This window comes from Notolabrus celidotus, chromosome 18 (assembly GCF_009762535.1).
Source record: "Notolabrus celidotus isolate fNotCel1 chromosome 18, fNotCel1.pri, whole genome shotgun sequence".
Lineage (NCBI taxonomy): Eukaryota > Metazoa > Chordata > Actinopteri > Labriformes > Labridae > Notolabrus > Notolabrus celidotus.
This window is the reverse complement of record NC_048289.1, coordinates 14,791,143-14,808,188: the sequence shown is the minus strand read 5'-3', so window position 1 is coordinate 14,808,188 and position 17,046 is coordinate 14,791,143. Positions and strand designations below refer to the sequence as shown.

General features: G+C 37.8%; 1 protein-coding gene across 1 annotated transcript; it reads right to left on the bottom strand.

Moving 5' to 3' along the window:
- Nucleotides 1-5,389: 5,389 nt before the first annotated feature.
- On the bottom strand, nucleotides 5,390-15,912 carry LOC117830178 (bifunctional apoptosis regulator-like). The gene is made up of 9 exons (XM_034708179.1): nucleotides 15,762-15,912; nucleotides 12,331-12,630; nucleotides 11,048-11,146; nucleotides 10,699-10,792; nucleotides 8,055-8,227; nucleotides 7,719-7,863; nucleotides 7,220-7,399; nucleotides 6,803-6,999; nucleotides 5,390-5,833 (listed from the first exon to the last, which is right to left on the bottom strand). Exons 2-9 carry the CDS (start codon nucleotides 12,621-12,623, stop codon nucleotides 5,641-5,643), a joined length of 1,374 nt encoding a protein of 457 aa, XP_034564070.1. The 5' UTR covers nucleotides 12,624-12,630; nucleotides 15,762-15,912; the 3' UTR covers nucleotides 5,390-5,640.
- Nucleotides 15,913-17,046: the final 1,134 nt, after the last annotated feature.

The window sequence follows — 17,046 nt, the reverse complement described above, 5'->3', positions numbered from 1 at the left end:
CGGTGTGTCCATTTGTTTAACGTCCTATGCATACTGACTAAGCTCATAACACTCTGTACCGGCTGTCACATTTAACACTGTTCATCAGCCCGTCAGGAACACAACACCACAATTCTAGTGATTGATATAATCTGACTTGAAATGTGGATACAATGAAAAGTTTTAAGTTTTAAACAAACTGATGGATGACACATTCAATTTGTAGAAGTTTAAGGAAACGATGACAACATTATTCACACGGTTGAATATACAAGCATCTTCTTTGACCCCATGACTTTTGCCTGAAGCCATTTTGAGCTTCTAAAATAAAGATGCGTCATTTACAGTAACGGTAATCCATCTTTTTGAGGTCAGCTGTAACAATGTCATGATATGTGAGAACGAGGTAATGGAGTAACATGCTTTTCTTACATGCTGCTATCATATTACTGCAACTCTATCTTATCATTTCTTTGAAAGTGGACACCAACAAATGAAATGATTGGTCATATTTCTTAGAATAATTCTGTTCTTGAACATAATAAAAGATATTGTGGTACATACACCGATTGGCCATGACATTATGACGCCTAACATTCTGTCAGGCAAAAACAGCCCAGAGCTGATGAGGCCAGATTGCTCTTGACTCTGAAGGTGTGCTGTGGTATCTGGCCCCAAGACATAAGTCCTCAAAGTTGTGAGTTGGGGCCTCTATGGATGGGCTTGTTGTCCAGCACATCACACAGATGCTTGATTGGATTGAGGAATTTCGATGCTATGTCAACACCTTGACCTCATTGTCATATTCCTCCAGGCCACCTTCTTCCATTGCTGTGTGGTTCAGTTCTGATGTTCTGATGGTGTCCACTGTAGGTGCTTTCAGTGGTGGACAGGGTTCATCACGGACAACCTGACCTGTCTGTAGCTAAGCAGCCCGTAACACAACAAACTATGATGCACTGTGTGTTCTTACACCTTTCTATCAGAGCCAGCATCATCTTTTTCAGCAGCTTGAGCTCCAGTAGCTCTTCAGTTAGATCATACTGCACAGGCCAGCCTTTACTCCCCATGAGCATCAGTGCAGATGCTGTGGGCCCAGTCATCCAGCCATCACAGATTGGCCCTTGTCAAAGTCACTTTCGTCCTTTCGCTCACCCATTTTTTCTGCTTCCAACACGTCAACTTCAAGGACAAAATATTCACTTGCTGCCTAACACAACCTACCCACTGACAAATGCCATTGTAAAGACATAATCAATGTAATTCACCTCACCTGTCACTGGTCAAAATGTTACGGCTGATTTGTGTATATTGGAAAGAAGAAAACACTAATTCACTTGATTTTGAAGTGTCTATCTAATGACATAAACCCTGTTGTTAATGGTAGGTAATGTTTGGAAAATCTCAATAAAATGATAAGTGGCATCTATCCATCCTATCCCTAATTTGTTCCAATGCAAATGATGAAAACTCACCTAAAAGCTCAGAACTGCTTTAATGAAAAAGCTGGTATCCATGATGAAGGCACACAATCATAAACTGGTAAAAGGACTCCATGGTGAGAAACAGTAATGTGGTCTGATGACTCACCTATTTTCTACTTATGTATACCGCTGTCTGTTTCACACTGTTCTACCTGGTAATGGATATCTGTCGGTATGTGAGCCATCTCATGGGAGTCACGATATCTTATGATTGCACTGCAAAGCTGCATGAAAGCAAAATTATTTTGAGTCATTTTTAGTGAAAAGACAGAAGTAGCTACTCTGTCATAGTCACCCCTTATGCAAGTATATGATGAAGAGACTATCACAAAATGTTACGGATCATTTTACACTAAAAAGACTAGAAGAATTACCGATGACATTACCAAACACTCAATATTCCTGATTTATCTAATCAACATACTCCATATACCTATGCATATTTGTTGGCTTATTGCCCTGAAGGTACACAAAGGCTCATCACATCATTGAAAGCAGTATGAGTTATATCATTTGATGACATGATGTTTGGTCAAATGAGAGTGAAATGTACCAGCCCTGTGAGCAGTGTATTTATCATGAGTAAAGACAGCTCTAAAAAATGCCTGCAGAGGCCTGATCATTTTTTTCTCCTTTATGCCAAAACATCACCTCCCTCTGGTGGTTAAACACAGTAGTGTCTGCTCTATTCAAATCAGATGGATGACAAACTTTGATCAATAAGAGAATATATTTTGATTTAATGATTGATTTAGTCTTTATTATGTATGTTTGTTTTTTTCATGAAAAATAACTGAAAATGCTCTATAGTTATAATTTTGAGAAATTAGATGTCATTCGACACCGCCTGAGTAATTCCATTTCATTTTTAAAACATTTTCAGGAAAAAAGAACAAAAAAAGCCAACCATTTCATTTTATCTGAATGGTAAAATTGTGACCTGTTTAGGCTTATGTTTGTATTGCCCAGCACCTAAAGCTTGGTCAACAGGTTAAACTGTAGAAAGCTCAGTTGAAATATCAAAGCTCAGTAATATCATTAAGCGTTGTAGCTTCAATTACATCATTTTATATTTTTTTAGTTTCAACATTTTCATCATTTTATCTAATATATAAATATGATAAAAAGAGAGACATTCATTTTATTTATTTACATGATGTACAGTACCTTTATTAGTAAATCAATGGATGTGCAGGTGGCTGTTCTTTCAGCTGAAGCACACAGTTCAGAGGCAAAGCTAAGGTCAATAGGCTGGATTCATTTCTTTAAGCTCACTTCTTTGAACTTACAGAATCATCGTTGAGGGAGAAAAGAAGGGGACCAGTTGGAAACATTTAAATAATCTTAGTGAATTAATTTATACATTGACAAAGCTACGTGTGTTAAAATGAGTCATTTTCTTTTATTATAGATTAAACTATAAGAATTCAACTTTTTAACTATTTGACTTAAGCCCCTATTACCCATTAACCTTCATTATATTTAAACTTACTGCACAGCTAGCCAAACGGCTACACTAATGTTAATATGACAGCTAGGCTTTACTTGACTTTCTAATGTTAAAAGACAACAGCTTAACTACAAATACAAAAACTGCAAGTTAAATTTGAAAGCCCACAGTGTTTAAATTATTTTTTCATAGAGTAAAATACAAACTTAAAGTCATAACTTATTAAAATATGAAAACTAACAAGAGGATGTGTAAGTCTGCTACAATGCCCAAAAAAAATGTATAAAAAATACTTGTGAACTTGTGACACTTCCATACCTATTTTGCCATAATTGCTGCAATAATGAACAATGAATGAATTAATTCTAAAATGCTTTCGAACTGAGACTGCATGGAAACTAACACATTATGTCAACTAACTTTGCAGTGCTGCCTCGAGTACATAGCTCCAGTAACATTATAAGAAGCTTCGCTAAGTTGTTCTGTTGGAACCAAGCGGCAACCTCCGGTCAAAAAATAGCAGGCCCATGCAGAAGTTTCAAAAACTGCAATTCATCGAGCATCCACTTGAGGCTGGCTGCAGAAACACCGGAAACCACATAGACACCAAATCAAAAAAGACGATCTTTGCAGCATTAATAAACATGTTTACAGCCTGGTTCAAATATTGTTATTTCTTTCCAACGCGATGGTTCAGAAGATATTAAGATTACGAGTTTTGCCCAAATAAGGACAGGCCTGACTTGACTGACAGGCTTCATATTTTGAGACGGGAGATTACCGCTTGGGTCAGACCAACCTTTCCTCCCCACGTAGACTTTTCACTTCCGCAACAGTCACATAGGGAGAGGCGTTAAGGTGCTGTCTGAGAGTTAAATGGTTGCGATACTTTTAATGCCAACATGATAACAAACTTACAACCTTGGATTTGTATTTCGATAAACTTGAATTAAAGCGAAATGTAATCAGTTAGAATACTTGACATGTTCTAACTTGTTTAAAATGGTAGTGTTTGGAGTATTTTTGTTTTCTATCTCGAGTGCTTTTGCGAGTCGGTCCCTGCGTTGATACGGTGACAGCTGCAGTTGCATCAGTCGAACACTAGAGTGCGGTCGTTCAAAGAAATGAAAAACTTTTCTGGAGAAACAAATGTACTGAACATTACTGGCTACAAAAATAACAGTCTTTTTCTTTAGTCACAATTTTTTTTTTTTTTTTATTATTTCAGTTCAACATATATTTTTTACTTATAATGATAATGGTGATTTTGCATTTTTCTCAGTTTTTATCAAAAACAAGGCTCAAATTGATAATTAGGGTAAAATAAAAAAAAATATAAAAAAAAAATATATATAAAATTAATGGTGGGACATAAAGTGAAAGGGAACTAAATAATAATAACAGTAATTATAACAGTAATATGAAGAATTAAAATTGAATTAATACCCAAGGAAATACACAATGCAACCTTTTATGGCTGCAGATTCAATAGTTGTACACAAATATAAACAAAAAACATAAACAAAGCCAAGCCTTTAAACTTTGGTTTCATCATGAAATAAACTACTTTATTACACCAAGAGTACAGAAACTAAGCTATAAGACAAATAAAAAAACACAACATATAACATTTCTTTAGAAATCTTTTATTTTTTCGGTCATTAGAGAACATTGAAAAAAAAAAATCACAGTGTATGACTATTAAGTGCAAACATAAAAAAATAAAAGTCTTTGATTTGCTCTATCCACCCACATGGAGGTCTATACTGCACAAAACATGTTGAGAAATAAAAAATATGTGCAACAAAGTATTAGCCAGCAGTACCAGCAACTAAAATCTGCTCATTAAAATATCTTTTTAAAATCTGCTTCGAAGTCTCAGGATGTTTTAGGAGCACTTGTTTTCTTTGAAGTGTTGCATGAACAGTGGAATGAACTTTATTTAAACTGGAACGTGTTTCAGTGTTGAACGTTTATAGAAGCTGAATTTTGTTTTCTCCCTAGATCAGCTGTTTAAGTCTGACATTCCCTTCAAGCTGCAGAACTACAAACCTCAACATTTGACACATTTCACAATCACGTGTCTGAACCTCGTAATGGGAATTTTAAGACAGCTCTGTGGCACCAAGATCACAGTCAAAGTCAGGACTTCACCTTAGTATCAAGGAATGCATTATAGTTAAATAGAATAAAGAGTTATATATACTTACTTCATTCCGATACTCCAAAAGAAATAGTTGTTCATTAATTGGATGTAGATAACATGCATCAAAGAAGCATCACCTTTGTGCTACAAAGCCATGAGAAAACTCCTCATGAGGTCAGACTTCAAGATCACCAGATTCTAAACATGACTTATTATTTGCATAACTGCCCTTGGGACCATTTAGGCGTTTTGGTTTGTTAATGCACTATGCACAGAGAGAGAGAGAGATCACTACAGATATCCCTCCTGATCAATAACAACTCAGATATCTCACTTTTCTTCATCTTGTTGGCTTAGTTTCTCTCACAAATAGTTCAATGCCTCTCTTGCTGGCAAGTGTCCAGCAGCGAGACACAAGACAGGAAGTGAGAGATCTTCCTTCCCAGCAGCAAATAAGCCAGTCTCATGTGAGGCTACTGCCAAAAAATAAACACTCATCCTCGTCAACAACAGGATTCTCTGGCCATCTTATTTACTGCGAATCGTGCAGCATGATGTTTACACTGCTTACCGGCAGTGTTTTACAGTGCTTGTGTCTCTGGGTGCATTAGCTGCTGCACCACCAGGTCTATGTTGATGATAGGGCTGAAGTAGAGAGCCCAGTAGAAGAGGCAGTTGCATACAAACTGAGGGATGAAGGGCCACAGGAAGGCGAAGACGAACCCCTGAGATAACATCTTCCACAAGTGGTTCCACATCTTGTGTGGCAGAGTCCTGAGAAGAGTGCAAGACAAAGGTTTGAGCATGTGGCCATCTTCACCACAATATGTAACCAGCATGCATCTGAACAGTACATTTAAAATCTGTATTCCTGAAACCAAAGCATACAGGGATGTAATTGCATAACACTGCTTGGAATACACAGAAACCATAATGCTGATGATACCAGAGTCTAGTTCTTCCCTACAGATTCTAATTGTCTGTACACCATAGAGCTTCTTTTCAAGACAATAAAAGGTTCCTCCAGCACAGGTTTACAATGTTTCAGTCCATATTTACTCTTACTAGCACAAAGTCGAAAAGAAAGTATTTAGTAGTGTTAATTTCATTAACGAAATTATGACGATAAATGTTCGTCAATGACTCATTTTTTCATGACGAACATATTTTTTGATTTTGTTGATGAGACGATGACGAGACGAAAACTTCAGTGGCGGACCGCCGGACATTAAGAATCCATGTTCCCCCCCTGTGCGTCTAATCTTTAAAGACGAAAGTGATTCATTCCTGTGACAGGCTGAGTTATTATTTGAGGGGCAGTGTTAGCTTGGTCACTACCTGCAGCAGGTGTGCTTTATGAACCGGCTCTCCTCACCTCCATGCATCTGTCTCATCTTCATTGAGGATTTTTACCCCTAATTTAAGATATTACACAAGCAAAAGTGTTAAAAGAATGAAATGTTGATGATTTTAACACTTAGTATAACCCTGATATCGATATCTGATCAACTACAGGAATTATTTAAAAAGTGAAGATGTTTCGGCAAAAATCAAAGACTAAAATGTTTTAAGTTTTTGTCGACTAAAACTATACTAAGACTAAAAAGGGCTGAAAAGACTAAAATGTGACTAAAACTAACAGGTATTTTAGTCTAAAGACTAAGACAAATACTTGATCTAAAATAGCCGCCAAAATTAACACTAGTTGTTTGTACACATCCAACTGGCCGCCCACTTGTTTACCTGATAGCAGCTCTGGTCCAGAGTCTCCACAGGGCGCAGCCTTCCAGCACAGACAGCAGCATGGTGTTAACAATAATGAAGCGAGAAGTGCAGTAGTGGATGGCCAGCCAGTCCCACGCAAACTCTGCTATCAGCTGGTATGGAAACAGGAGGTACTTCACAAGGAACACTGCCCACTGTCGGCTATTGGGATCCAACTGAAAACACAGGAACATAAACAAAATGATGACTTCAAACACGTGCTGAATTAGGATCATTTAAATGCACAAATCTGGATGTTAAATCCACATTCTACTGCTTCCTATCTTACTGTTTAAAATGTATCTGACTCTTAACAGTGACTGTATTAGAACGTTTGTTGTGATAAACATATTTTTAACAATAGCGTGTTAGCTGTCAGATTGCTTCAAGTGTGACCTGTGAGTTGAGGAAGCTGCTCTCCACTGACTGCTCGATGTGTGTGATGGCTGGACAGCAGGTGTGCAGGAAGGGCAGGAAGGTTTCCGAGTAGTCGAATAAATACAAGTAGAAGATTGTGAGGCGAGGGGAGCGCTTCAGTGCGTACAGCAAGAACAGAGACTTCCCTGCATTAGCAGCCTGGCAGAAAAAAAGAAATACAGAAAAACTGAGTAAGATAAGACTTAGTGTGATGTACTCGGAAGAAATAAAACAAACAAATTGGAGACAGAAACTCTTTATTGAATAGTTCTGCTAAAAAAGAAAACAAAAGACTATTGAGTCAGCGCTGTTGTGGTGTTTTAGGGGACCTTGTAAACTTACTCCCAAATCATTGGCTTCATATTAATTTACCTCAAAATACAACAAGTGCTTAAGTACTTCAGCATGGTAAGTTAACTGATTGAGACACAAACTGGCTAAAGACAAATGATCAGTGTCTGTAGCAGACAGTCTTTACCTTGTATTCCCAGAGATTCTGTGGAGGTTTAACTCCCAGGGTTTTCACTCTGTCCAGTTCAGCAAGAACAGCTCGTCGGTGAGTCGGATTTTCAATGTTGTATGGTGGTTTTAACAACTCTTCATCACCCAGCATCAACAGCAGCCTAAAGCAAAGACATAAACATACAGATCAACAACATGAGCTGCTGTGTTTAGCTCTTATCTAAGCCTCAATACAGAACAATGTAGAACAGTGATATGGCTTGTAATCAGTAATGTGTCAGCAATCACTATTGGAGGGCAAAGAAAGCAAACATGGACTTGATTCAAATAAAATCTCAGGTAACATTTCTACCTCCCATTGACGTTCTCATGCTGAAATGGTTCTCTGTACAGCTGGGCCCAGGGCCCCAAGTGTCCCAGCCAGGAGACCACTTCCTCAGGCGTCCAGCGAGACACAGGTTTACTAATCAAAGGGTCATGCTGCTCCACCACACCGCTGCTCCAGTGATACACCAGCACAACACACTGGAAACACAAAGATAATAACACAGTGAACATTTGTTTATGATGCTTAAACAACATCAGGATGCATTATAAGCTTAGTAAACATATTTATTTCACAAAGCTGTAGTTCAGGGGTTCCCAAAGTGTGGGTCAGGACCTCTTGGGGGTCGCAAGACACAAATGGGGGGTCCTGAGATGTCTCCTAGAATGTTTCTTTTTTTAAGTTATCTAAAAATAGAACATTTAACCCATTAAAGTAAAAATATCAACAAAAATAGTAGTTACATTTTAGATAAAACCTTGAAAATAGAAAATGTTGCCAGATGACTCCTAAGTTTAGGGTTAGTGAACAGTTAATTATCAAAAGCATCAGTAGGAGTAGGTTAATTCATTCAATTGCACAGGAAACACAGCCACATGCTTATCTAGGTAGGCTAATTTTTTACAGACCAGCTAAATGAAGCCATATTAAATCACTTTGAGGGACAGTGGGGGTTGCGAGTCTTTGGCACCTATGTTTTGGGGGTCACGGGCTGAAAAGTTTGGGAACCCCTGCTGTAGTTGATGAGGAGAAGGGGATTAAAAGGCCTGCATAGTGGCAAGAATCTCTGATCACGACTCACATAGCCGCGCTTCAAAGCTCTGATTTAGCCTACAGGAGTCTTGCATAGACAAGAAAATGTACACAATCCAACCAGAACTTGAGAAAGTCTAAACCAATCAGAACTCAGGTAAACTAAGGAGGATGCAGCAGCCTCCAAAATACAGAAGGAGGGAACCTGTTTTAGTGGCACACTTAAATGAGGTAATGTGAGCCTTGACAATTCAGCGACTGAATCCCTGAATTGATACACCATGCAGATATCACCATTTACAGTGTGAAGGTTGGTATCTCAGAGACTGTAGCTATTTCACTTAGTGTGAGGATTCTGAAAACACTAACAGTTAGAAGAAGCACTACTGCAGAAAAAGGCAGAGGGCTAACACCATCAGTCTATATCATGATATCCAGAAGAAGCAGACAGTGCATCTACTGGCCAGTCTGCTTGCCACTAGTGGGTACTGTACGACTTTGAAGTGAACCTGCAGCAGCACGTCTATCAAACTGAGTATGATTTGTTAAAAGCCACCAAGAACTTGAACCATGACTGAAGCACAATCTTTGGATGTTGCTGTTATGAGCAATCACTGCACAACATGTGCACTGTTGCTGTTTTTGGAAACAAGCTCTGTGTTTAAGCATTGATCTGCTTGCTATCTCTATGAGCTTGCGGTATCTTGACAGTTGATTCATTCAAGAGGTCTGGGGTAAAAGTACAAACATGTGTCCTCTCGTAAACTTGAGTCTGGGGAAGTGAAGAACAGGAGAACTGCTTCAGTCTTACTAACAGACTCATGTCAAATACAATATCAATGTATAATGGAAAACACATTTCCAAAGGCATCCAAAATAAAAGCATGCTTTGCACACAGACCCTTGCTACCTGCTCCCTGCAGACACACACACACAAGTTTGCTGCCGCGTGGCAAGACAAACACTGACATTGCTCCAGAGTGCCACATGGACAAAATAAACACGGTCAGTCTACATGATATGAACAAGCAACCTCTTCATCTACTGCTGAGGTCATCTCTGAGTATTACATAACACTGTTGTCAGAATGTCTTTGGAACTTTTGGGTGTTGTGTATTTAACCACTCATGGAAAAAAAAATGACTCGTTGCTGAAACATTTAAAAAGAACTAACAGTGTAAGTAAACTTAACCTCTGATAAAAACTAATCCAGTAAATTTCCATGGGAAGTTAAGCTGGGGAATTTTCGAAATATTCCAAATTGGAAACTTTCCATGGGAATTAAATAGGAATTTATGGAAAGTTATGGGAATTGAGGGTAATTTAATGGAAAGGTATCATATCCAAGCATAAATATTTGTTTTGTTATAAGCAGACATCCATCCAAAATAGAAATCATCTGTGTATGTGATGGAGGAATGCACAGTGCATGAAGGGGGTGTGGTCTCAATAGCCCTGCAGTAAGCAGTGTGCTATGTGCATGTGATGGAGGAAAAGCATTGATATTCAACTGTATTTGCATGAAATCTGTTTGTTTTAGTCAGGATTATGCTAAAATATATTTTCCCCAACAATATTTAAGTTCCCTATTAAGAGCCAACCTTTAATTTAGTAAATTCCTGGTTTATTCCCGTTAATTGCCATAAATTCACATTAATTCCTGTGGAAAGTTTCCAACTTTAAAAATTCAAGGAATTTTGCAACCCTATTTGAGATGCACCATCACTGATTTAGATTCTGAAAGCAGCTTGAACCTTAATAAAGCACATTGACTGCTGTTGCTGTGGTAGCACTGACTGGTAGGTGAGAAAGGTGCAGACTTAAGGCATTATTTTCAAAGTCTGCGGTCATCTGAATTTATAACAAACAAGCAGATGTGGACATGGGAGTGTTTCTTCTTCTGCAGTTGTATACTCACGGCCACGCTTAAGAGAGCAGTTATGACTCCAGAGAAGAAGAATCCCGCTCCTTTGTGCTGGTTAGTCTTTGTTCTGCTCAAGTTGTCACCGTGCCTGAAAACGAATGAAAGCCAACTCATTTACTTCAAACCATAAATGTGTGAAGAACGAATAAAAAGATCAGACAATTCAAGACAAATTCAAACTCTTTGTTTGAAGATGTAATGCATGAAATAAAAAAAAAGATAATCATGATGCTTATATTATGAACCATGAATCACAGTACAAAAGTGTTTCATACATGAAAAAGACACATGGTTTCAGAGCTTAGACTAAAAACTGCTTGTGTCACAGATTTGACTGTCCTACCTTTGGAAGGCCAGCAAGCTGCGGGTGATTTTGGGGTTAGTCGTGATTTCTGCTCTCCTCCTCTGAACAACTTCACTGAACAGCTTGTCAGTGGCATCCCTGGAGGGAGGAGCATTGGGTTAAAGTTGCAATAAGTAGGTGAGAACAAAATTTACAACATGCAAACAAAGGTAAGATGGTGACTGAAGACAAGCAACACTGGAAAGGCTGACTGAATGAAAGGAGGCTTCTACTAGTGGCTTCAACACTAACATTACCCCTCTTTCTGACCCCAACACGGTCTCAGCAGATGTCTGTCTAACATGAGTCTGGTTCTGCTCAAGGTTTCTAACTGTTTAAAGAAAGTTTGTCCTTGCAGCTGTAACTTGTTAAATGCTGCAAAGTGCTCTGCTCTTGGTGGATTAAGATGAGATCAGACCGAGTCCTGTCTGTAAGATGGGACTGGATCTTATCCAGTCTTGATGTTGGGACTTTGTTAATAATAGAACACAGAGTATGGTGTAGACCTGCTCTGTTTGTAGAGCGTCTTCAGATAATGTTTGTTGTGATTTGGCGCTATAAAAATATCGATTGGTGAGATTGATAAGATTGCAGTCTTGCTAAATTTAAAACTGACCCATCTTTTTATCCGTGTTTTTAATTTTGAGTATTTTTTTTTGTTTTAAATCAACATTCAATATTTTACTCTATCAATTTGATTGATTTCTAATTTTCTATTTTTGTAGTTTTCCTTATTTTTTAAAATTATTTTTTTTACTATCATCTTCTTTCACTATTTACTTTTTGTATTTAATATTTTCTGCTGTAAATTTCTGTTGTTGAGTCCTGTCTCTTCGTTCTGTTGTGAAGTGCTTAATCATTCGTGTATCTCATTAGGCCGCATGCTTTTACATTAGAAAGGTGCTTAATAAATTTTGCTGAGTTGAGTTCCATAAATGCTGAGTCCTAAAACTGCTTCTTGATCACACAACAAAATATTGTTGAAAAACGTTTCCCCCCTTTGATACATAAATGTAAAACTTAATATAAAGCTTTCATTCTTTAAAGTACGGTGCTGCAAAGGAACTAAAAACAGCTCTCAGGTGGCATTGCCAACAAGTTTCACAATGTTTAGAAATACACTGAGCTCGGTGTGAACATAATGCACACCTGTCTCACACATGTCTTGTGTTTAGTAGTCACCAGCGGGTCTCTGTTTCCTACTGTTAGTGCATGAAATATAAATACTGTGGTCAGAAAATCAAACATTCATTCACGATATGCTCAGGCTGTGAAAAGCTTACCTCAGCAGTATGTTGACTTTAGGAAAGCCTTCCCACTTCTCTCGGCATTCTGGACATTCGTTCTTGTGAGAAGACTCCCACCACAGAGCCAGACAGTGGCGGCAGAAGTTGTGGCCACAGGTCAGGGTAGTGGGGTTCACTAAGATGTCGTAGCAGCAGTGGCAGGAGAATTCATGTTCTGAGATGTCGGTGGTGGAGGGCTGCACCTGAGGAATGTCAGAAAGGGGAGGGGGGTCCTCCATTGATCCTTCAAGACCATTATCTAATAAATCCCAGTCCATTTGGTCCAACATGTTCAATCTGAAAAAGAGGGAGACACTGTCACAAATGCACATCCTTTAAAAGCTTCTCAGAGCCAACTGTCATTTTAACCCTCCTGTTATGTTCGTTTCTCTGGAACAGCAATAATGTTCCTGGGTCAATTTGACCCCGGGCATATTCAATTATCCAAAAGTTTGAGAACCACAACAAAATCTCCAAACACATTTTTTTAATCCAATTTTTAACTTTATTACTAACCATTTAAATCAAGATTTGGTCCATTGGTGTTCTTTAATTCTCTCAATGAGGATAACTCACTCGTTCTTCATTAAAATTAATGTTAAAACTTATTTTAATATACATTGGAAAGCCCTAAATGTACACACAATAGTTTAACATGACATAGATTTTTGTTTATTTTATTATTATTATTTTTTTTTATGAAGTGATGTTGATAAATTAACAAGACACCTCTTCTGTCACATGCTGACCAGATTTTTTTGCTTCATTTAGCTGGTTTGGATGGCTTATATTACCTAAAAAAGACTTTTAAAAGGGTCAATTTGACCCGCAACATAACAGGAGGGTTAAAAGGACCAGAAAATGTTACTGTTTGTTTTATTTTATTTCCTTTTATTCACATATTTAATACATTACCATTGTTTGTAAACTCTATTGCTTTTCTTGGGACATAAATGTATTGGCCTTCATAATTTTCTAAACAGGCCTGTTTTTGCAAACTCTCCAGTTGAGTGAATCCATTGCAGAGTCCATTGTGTTCAAGACTAGCAAACAAAAAGTTATTAAAATCACTGTGTGGCTGGGAGCTATATTTAAAATGCACAGGCTGAAACTGCCTAATAGAAGTACATGTGTGATAAACATTATGACAAAGTACTATAGTGCTGAGAACATTATTTTTGTTTCATTCTTGATGTGAGACATGTTTGCACAGCACAGACACCAACATCAAGTAAGTGACAGGTGGTCCCAGGTGATCATTTTTAAAGCTGTCTGTCTGACCATGACTCGAAGTCTAGTAACTAGTAATACAACACATAAAAAGGGAGCTGAAATGAAGAGATGGTTGGCATACTTTCAGTCTGTCCTTCATCAATCTATCAATGATCAGTTTTATTGCACCAAAATGATAACTTCACTCAAAACACTTTGCATACAGAGCTCGTCTGGACCACACTCTCACACGCAAGATAGTGACTCAATTGGCAACAACAGCAGAGGAAAACTTTCTTTAAAGGAAGTCAGAACAAGACCATCTCCCTCAACCGGTCCGGTCAAAAGAAAGAAGAAAAAACACAGGAGACAAAAAGAAAAAAAAATAGATAGATGAGGGAGGGCCAGATAGACAGTCACAACAATAACAGAAGGACTGATATTTTCAATAACAGAAAACAAAGTGGAGGTAGTTACAGCTTTTCATGAATTTCCACCAGTTTGAGTCATCCAGAGGGCTTTCAGCTGGGATGGATTTTGACATGTGGAGTAATTTTATGTTCCAGCTCGATCACTGAGGCCCTCGAATGCTTCCCTTTTAAATGTTCCTCGTGTGTCTCACACAAGCACTGGCCAGAGAGCTTTCTGTTTTTACGCCCCTAAGCTGTTGAACTATCTGCCTCTGGACATTAAAACGGCGAGCTCTCTGGGTGTTTTTAAAAGTAAACTTAAGAGTTACCTTTTTAATCTAGCTTTTAATGTGGAGTAATTTAGTTTTAGCCCTGGACTGTATTATTATTTTAATTATCATTTTAATCATTATCATTTGAATAATTGCTTTAACATTTATTTATCTGATTTAATTATTTATTTATCTATTTATTTCTTGTATTCTTCTGATCTTGTTTAAGCTACCTTATTTTTAACTTTTCTTTCCACTATTACTTATTGTATTAATTTTACTGTATTGATTTTATCTTATTTTTATGTATTTTATTTATAATCATCCTTTTATAATGTTACCATTGCTGTTACTTTTTTGGCAATTTATTCGATACCCAATACCGAGACTTTCAGTGATTTTTTCTTTTTAATAAAATGCAACCCTTGAAAGACAAGTCCCATGACAAATACTGTTAATTTAAAAACTTTAATATGCAAATCCTTTGCTGGCATTTTGTAAACAATGAAATAAATTTAGGAAACACATAAATAGTAATTAATCAACATCCTCTATTTAAATTCTCTGGGTGGAAAGCTTAGAACAGCCTCTTCACCATGACTACTGTTAAAATAACACTGTGACCATGATGTCTCTGAATTTGTCGGTACACATCTTTGGAATAAGTTACCATAAAAGAATCAAAAGTGACACATGCGCTTTTATTTCATATTTATTAATTAGTAGCAATATTTTGCTAATATCTATATATCGATACCACAGAATCAATACGCCCACCACTTGTTATTCTATGAATCACTTTGGGCTGCATGTTTTTATGTATGAAAGGTCATATATAAATAAAGTTGAGTTGAGTTGAGTTAATTTCAATAGTTTGCAAAAATCATGCTTATATTATTATTGAACATTTGGAAAAATACACCAAATGATATTCATGCTTAGAAGAACATAAATGAAACCCAGTTCCTGCCTGACAGTAAAACCACAACTCTGAAAATTAAAAACAAAAGCGAAACCATCATACAAATAGAAACCATACCTGTAAAGTGAACAACAACACAGGTGAAGATTAGAACCAGGACCTTATAGCAGAGGTATGGTCCTTAGTATGATGTAATGATAGACTAGTTAGTGAATTCAAATTGCATGGGTGAGGGATGAGAAAGAAAACCATTTCAGCACCCAAAGCTTGACTTTAAGTTGGATTAAATATGTTTTGTTGACATGAACACACTGCCATGATCGCATTGGGTCAAATAAGTGGATAAGATACAAAATAAACGCAGCTAGCTGGAGAAGCTAGTGGTTAGCTGTTAGCTGTGTCGATAGCAACATTTCCTGGTCTGTCAAGGATAAAAAAAGACAGGAAGTGCAGTTTACGTAAGGTAGAGAAATCCACATGTACTACCTTCAGCGTGAAGAAAAAGGCACAAGATAGCAAGGTCTTGATAACAAGCTAACATTGATCACTGAGTTCCTTTGCTAAGTTAGTCAAACAGCTGCCGTTGAAAATGTTTAGAGAAGTCACAGTTACCTCAGGAGTCGCTTTTGATGGGTGACAGGCTGACATAAGCCGCTGCGTCTGTAGCTTAAAACTATTTAACGTGAGTTAATTACAAAAATAAATATCTCCGTCGCCATGGCTCCGTGCTGCTGCTGCTGCCGTTGAATGCCCCACGCACCTACCCACTCACGCGCTAACGTCATGTCCTGCATTCACGGGGTGTCGAAAAAAACGGAAAAATGAGCTTCGACTCCCTGACAGTGTTAGAGGCGTCAAACTCATTTCAGTTCAGGGGCCACATACAGCCCAAATTGAACTGAAGTGGGCCGGATCAGTGAAATCATAACATAATATTAACCTATAAATGACAACTCTAAATTTTTCCCCTTGTTTCAGTGCAAAAAAGGAAAAGTACATCCTGAAAATGTTCACATTTAATGAACTATCGTTCTACAAAAACAGCTGTTGTATTTTTTGACATGATGAGTCTCATAGTGGGGCAGAATATTTTACTCTTTAAGCCCTGAAACCTGCTGCGAACACACCGAACACACAGGCTACCCATTCACCTGACACACAGTGTGTAATGTTGACAGCAAAAGAACAGATAGATTTTAATAATGAACAAGGTAAAGTTGACTATTCTGGACCCCTCAGCTCCAGCATGAACAGTTTGCTTGCTGGACAGTGTTGTATGCAGGGGTGTAGTGCTAGTGTTGGAAGTACCGGAAACCACATACACACCAATTCAAAAAAGCCGATCTTTACAGCAGAAATAAACATGTTTACAGCCTGGTACAAAAGACGACTGTAGTCTGGATAGCTGCCGCCGACGATTGGCCTCAAAACAGCTCTTTTAAAAAAAAAAAAAATGTATTAAACCTGTATTTAACCAGTTAAAACCCATTGAGATCAGGATCTCTTTCACAAGGGTGACCTGGTCAAGAGGTCAGCAGCACATGTCATAAAAAACAGTTACAAGAAAATAACAGTACAAGTTAAAACATACAATTTATAGATGCATAGTGTTTTACAATAGGAATAAGAGGTGCGGAGGCTGTAACAAAACAACAAACAATAAACAGAAACAGATGGGTGACGTCAGGCATACCACGTCTATATTTTATACAGTCTATGGTTGGAACCGGTTGGAACAATGTCAGCGTTTTATTGGATAAATTGGTTGTCAATCAAATGTGTGTGCACTTTGATTGGATCATTGTGGATAGGGTTCTTTCTTGCACTGCCTGTACAACTTCTGCATGCTGGGATACACTTCACACCATTCTTTTCGCAGTTGCATCACCGGTTGCTG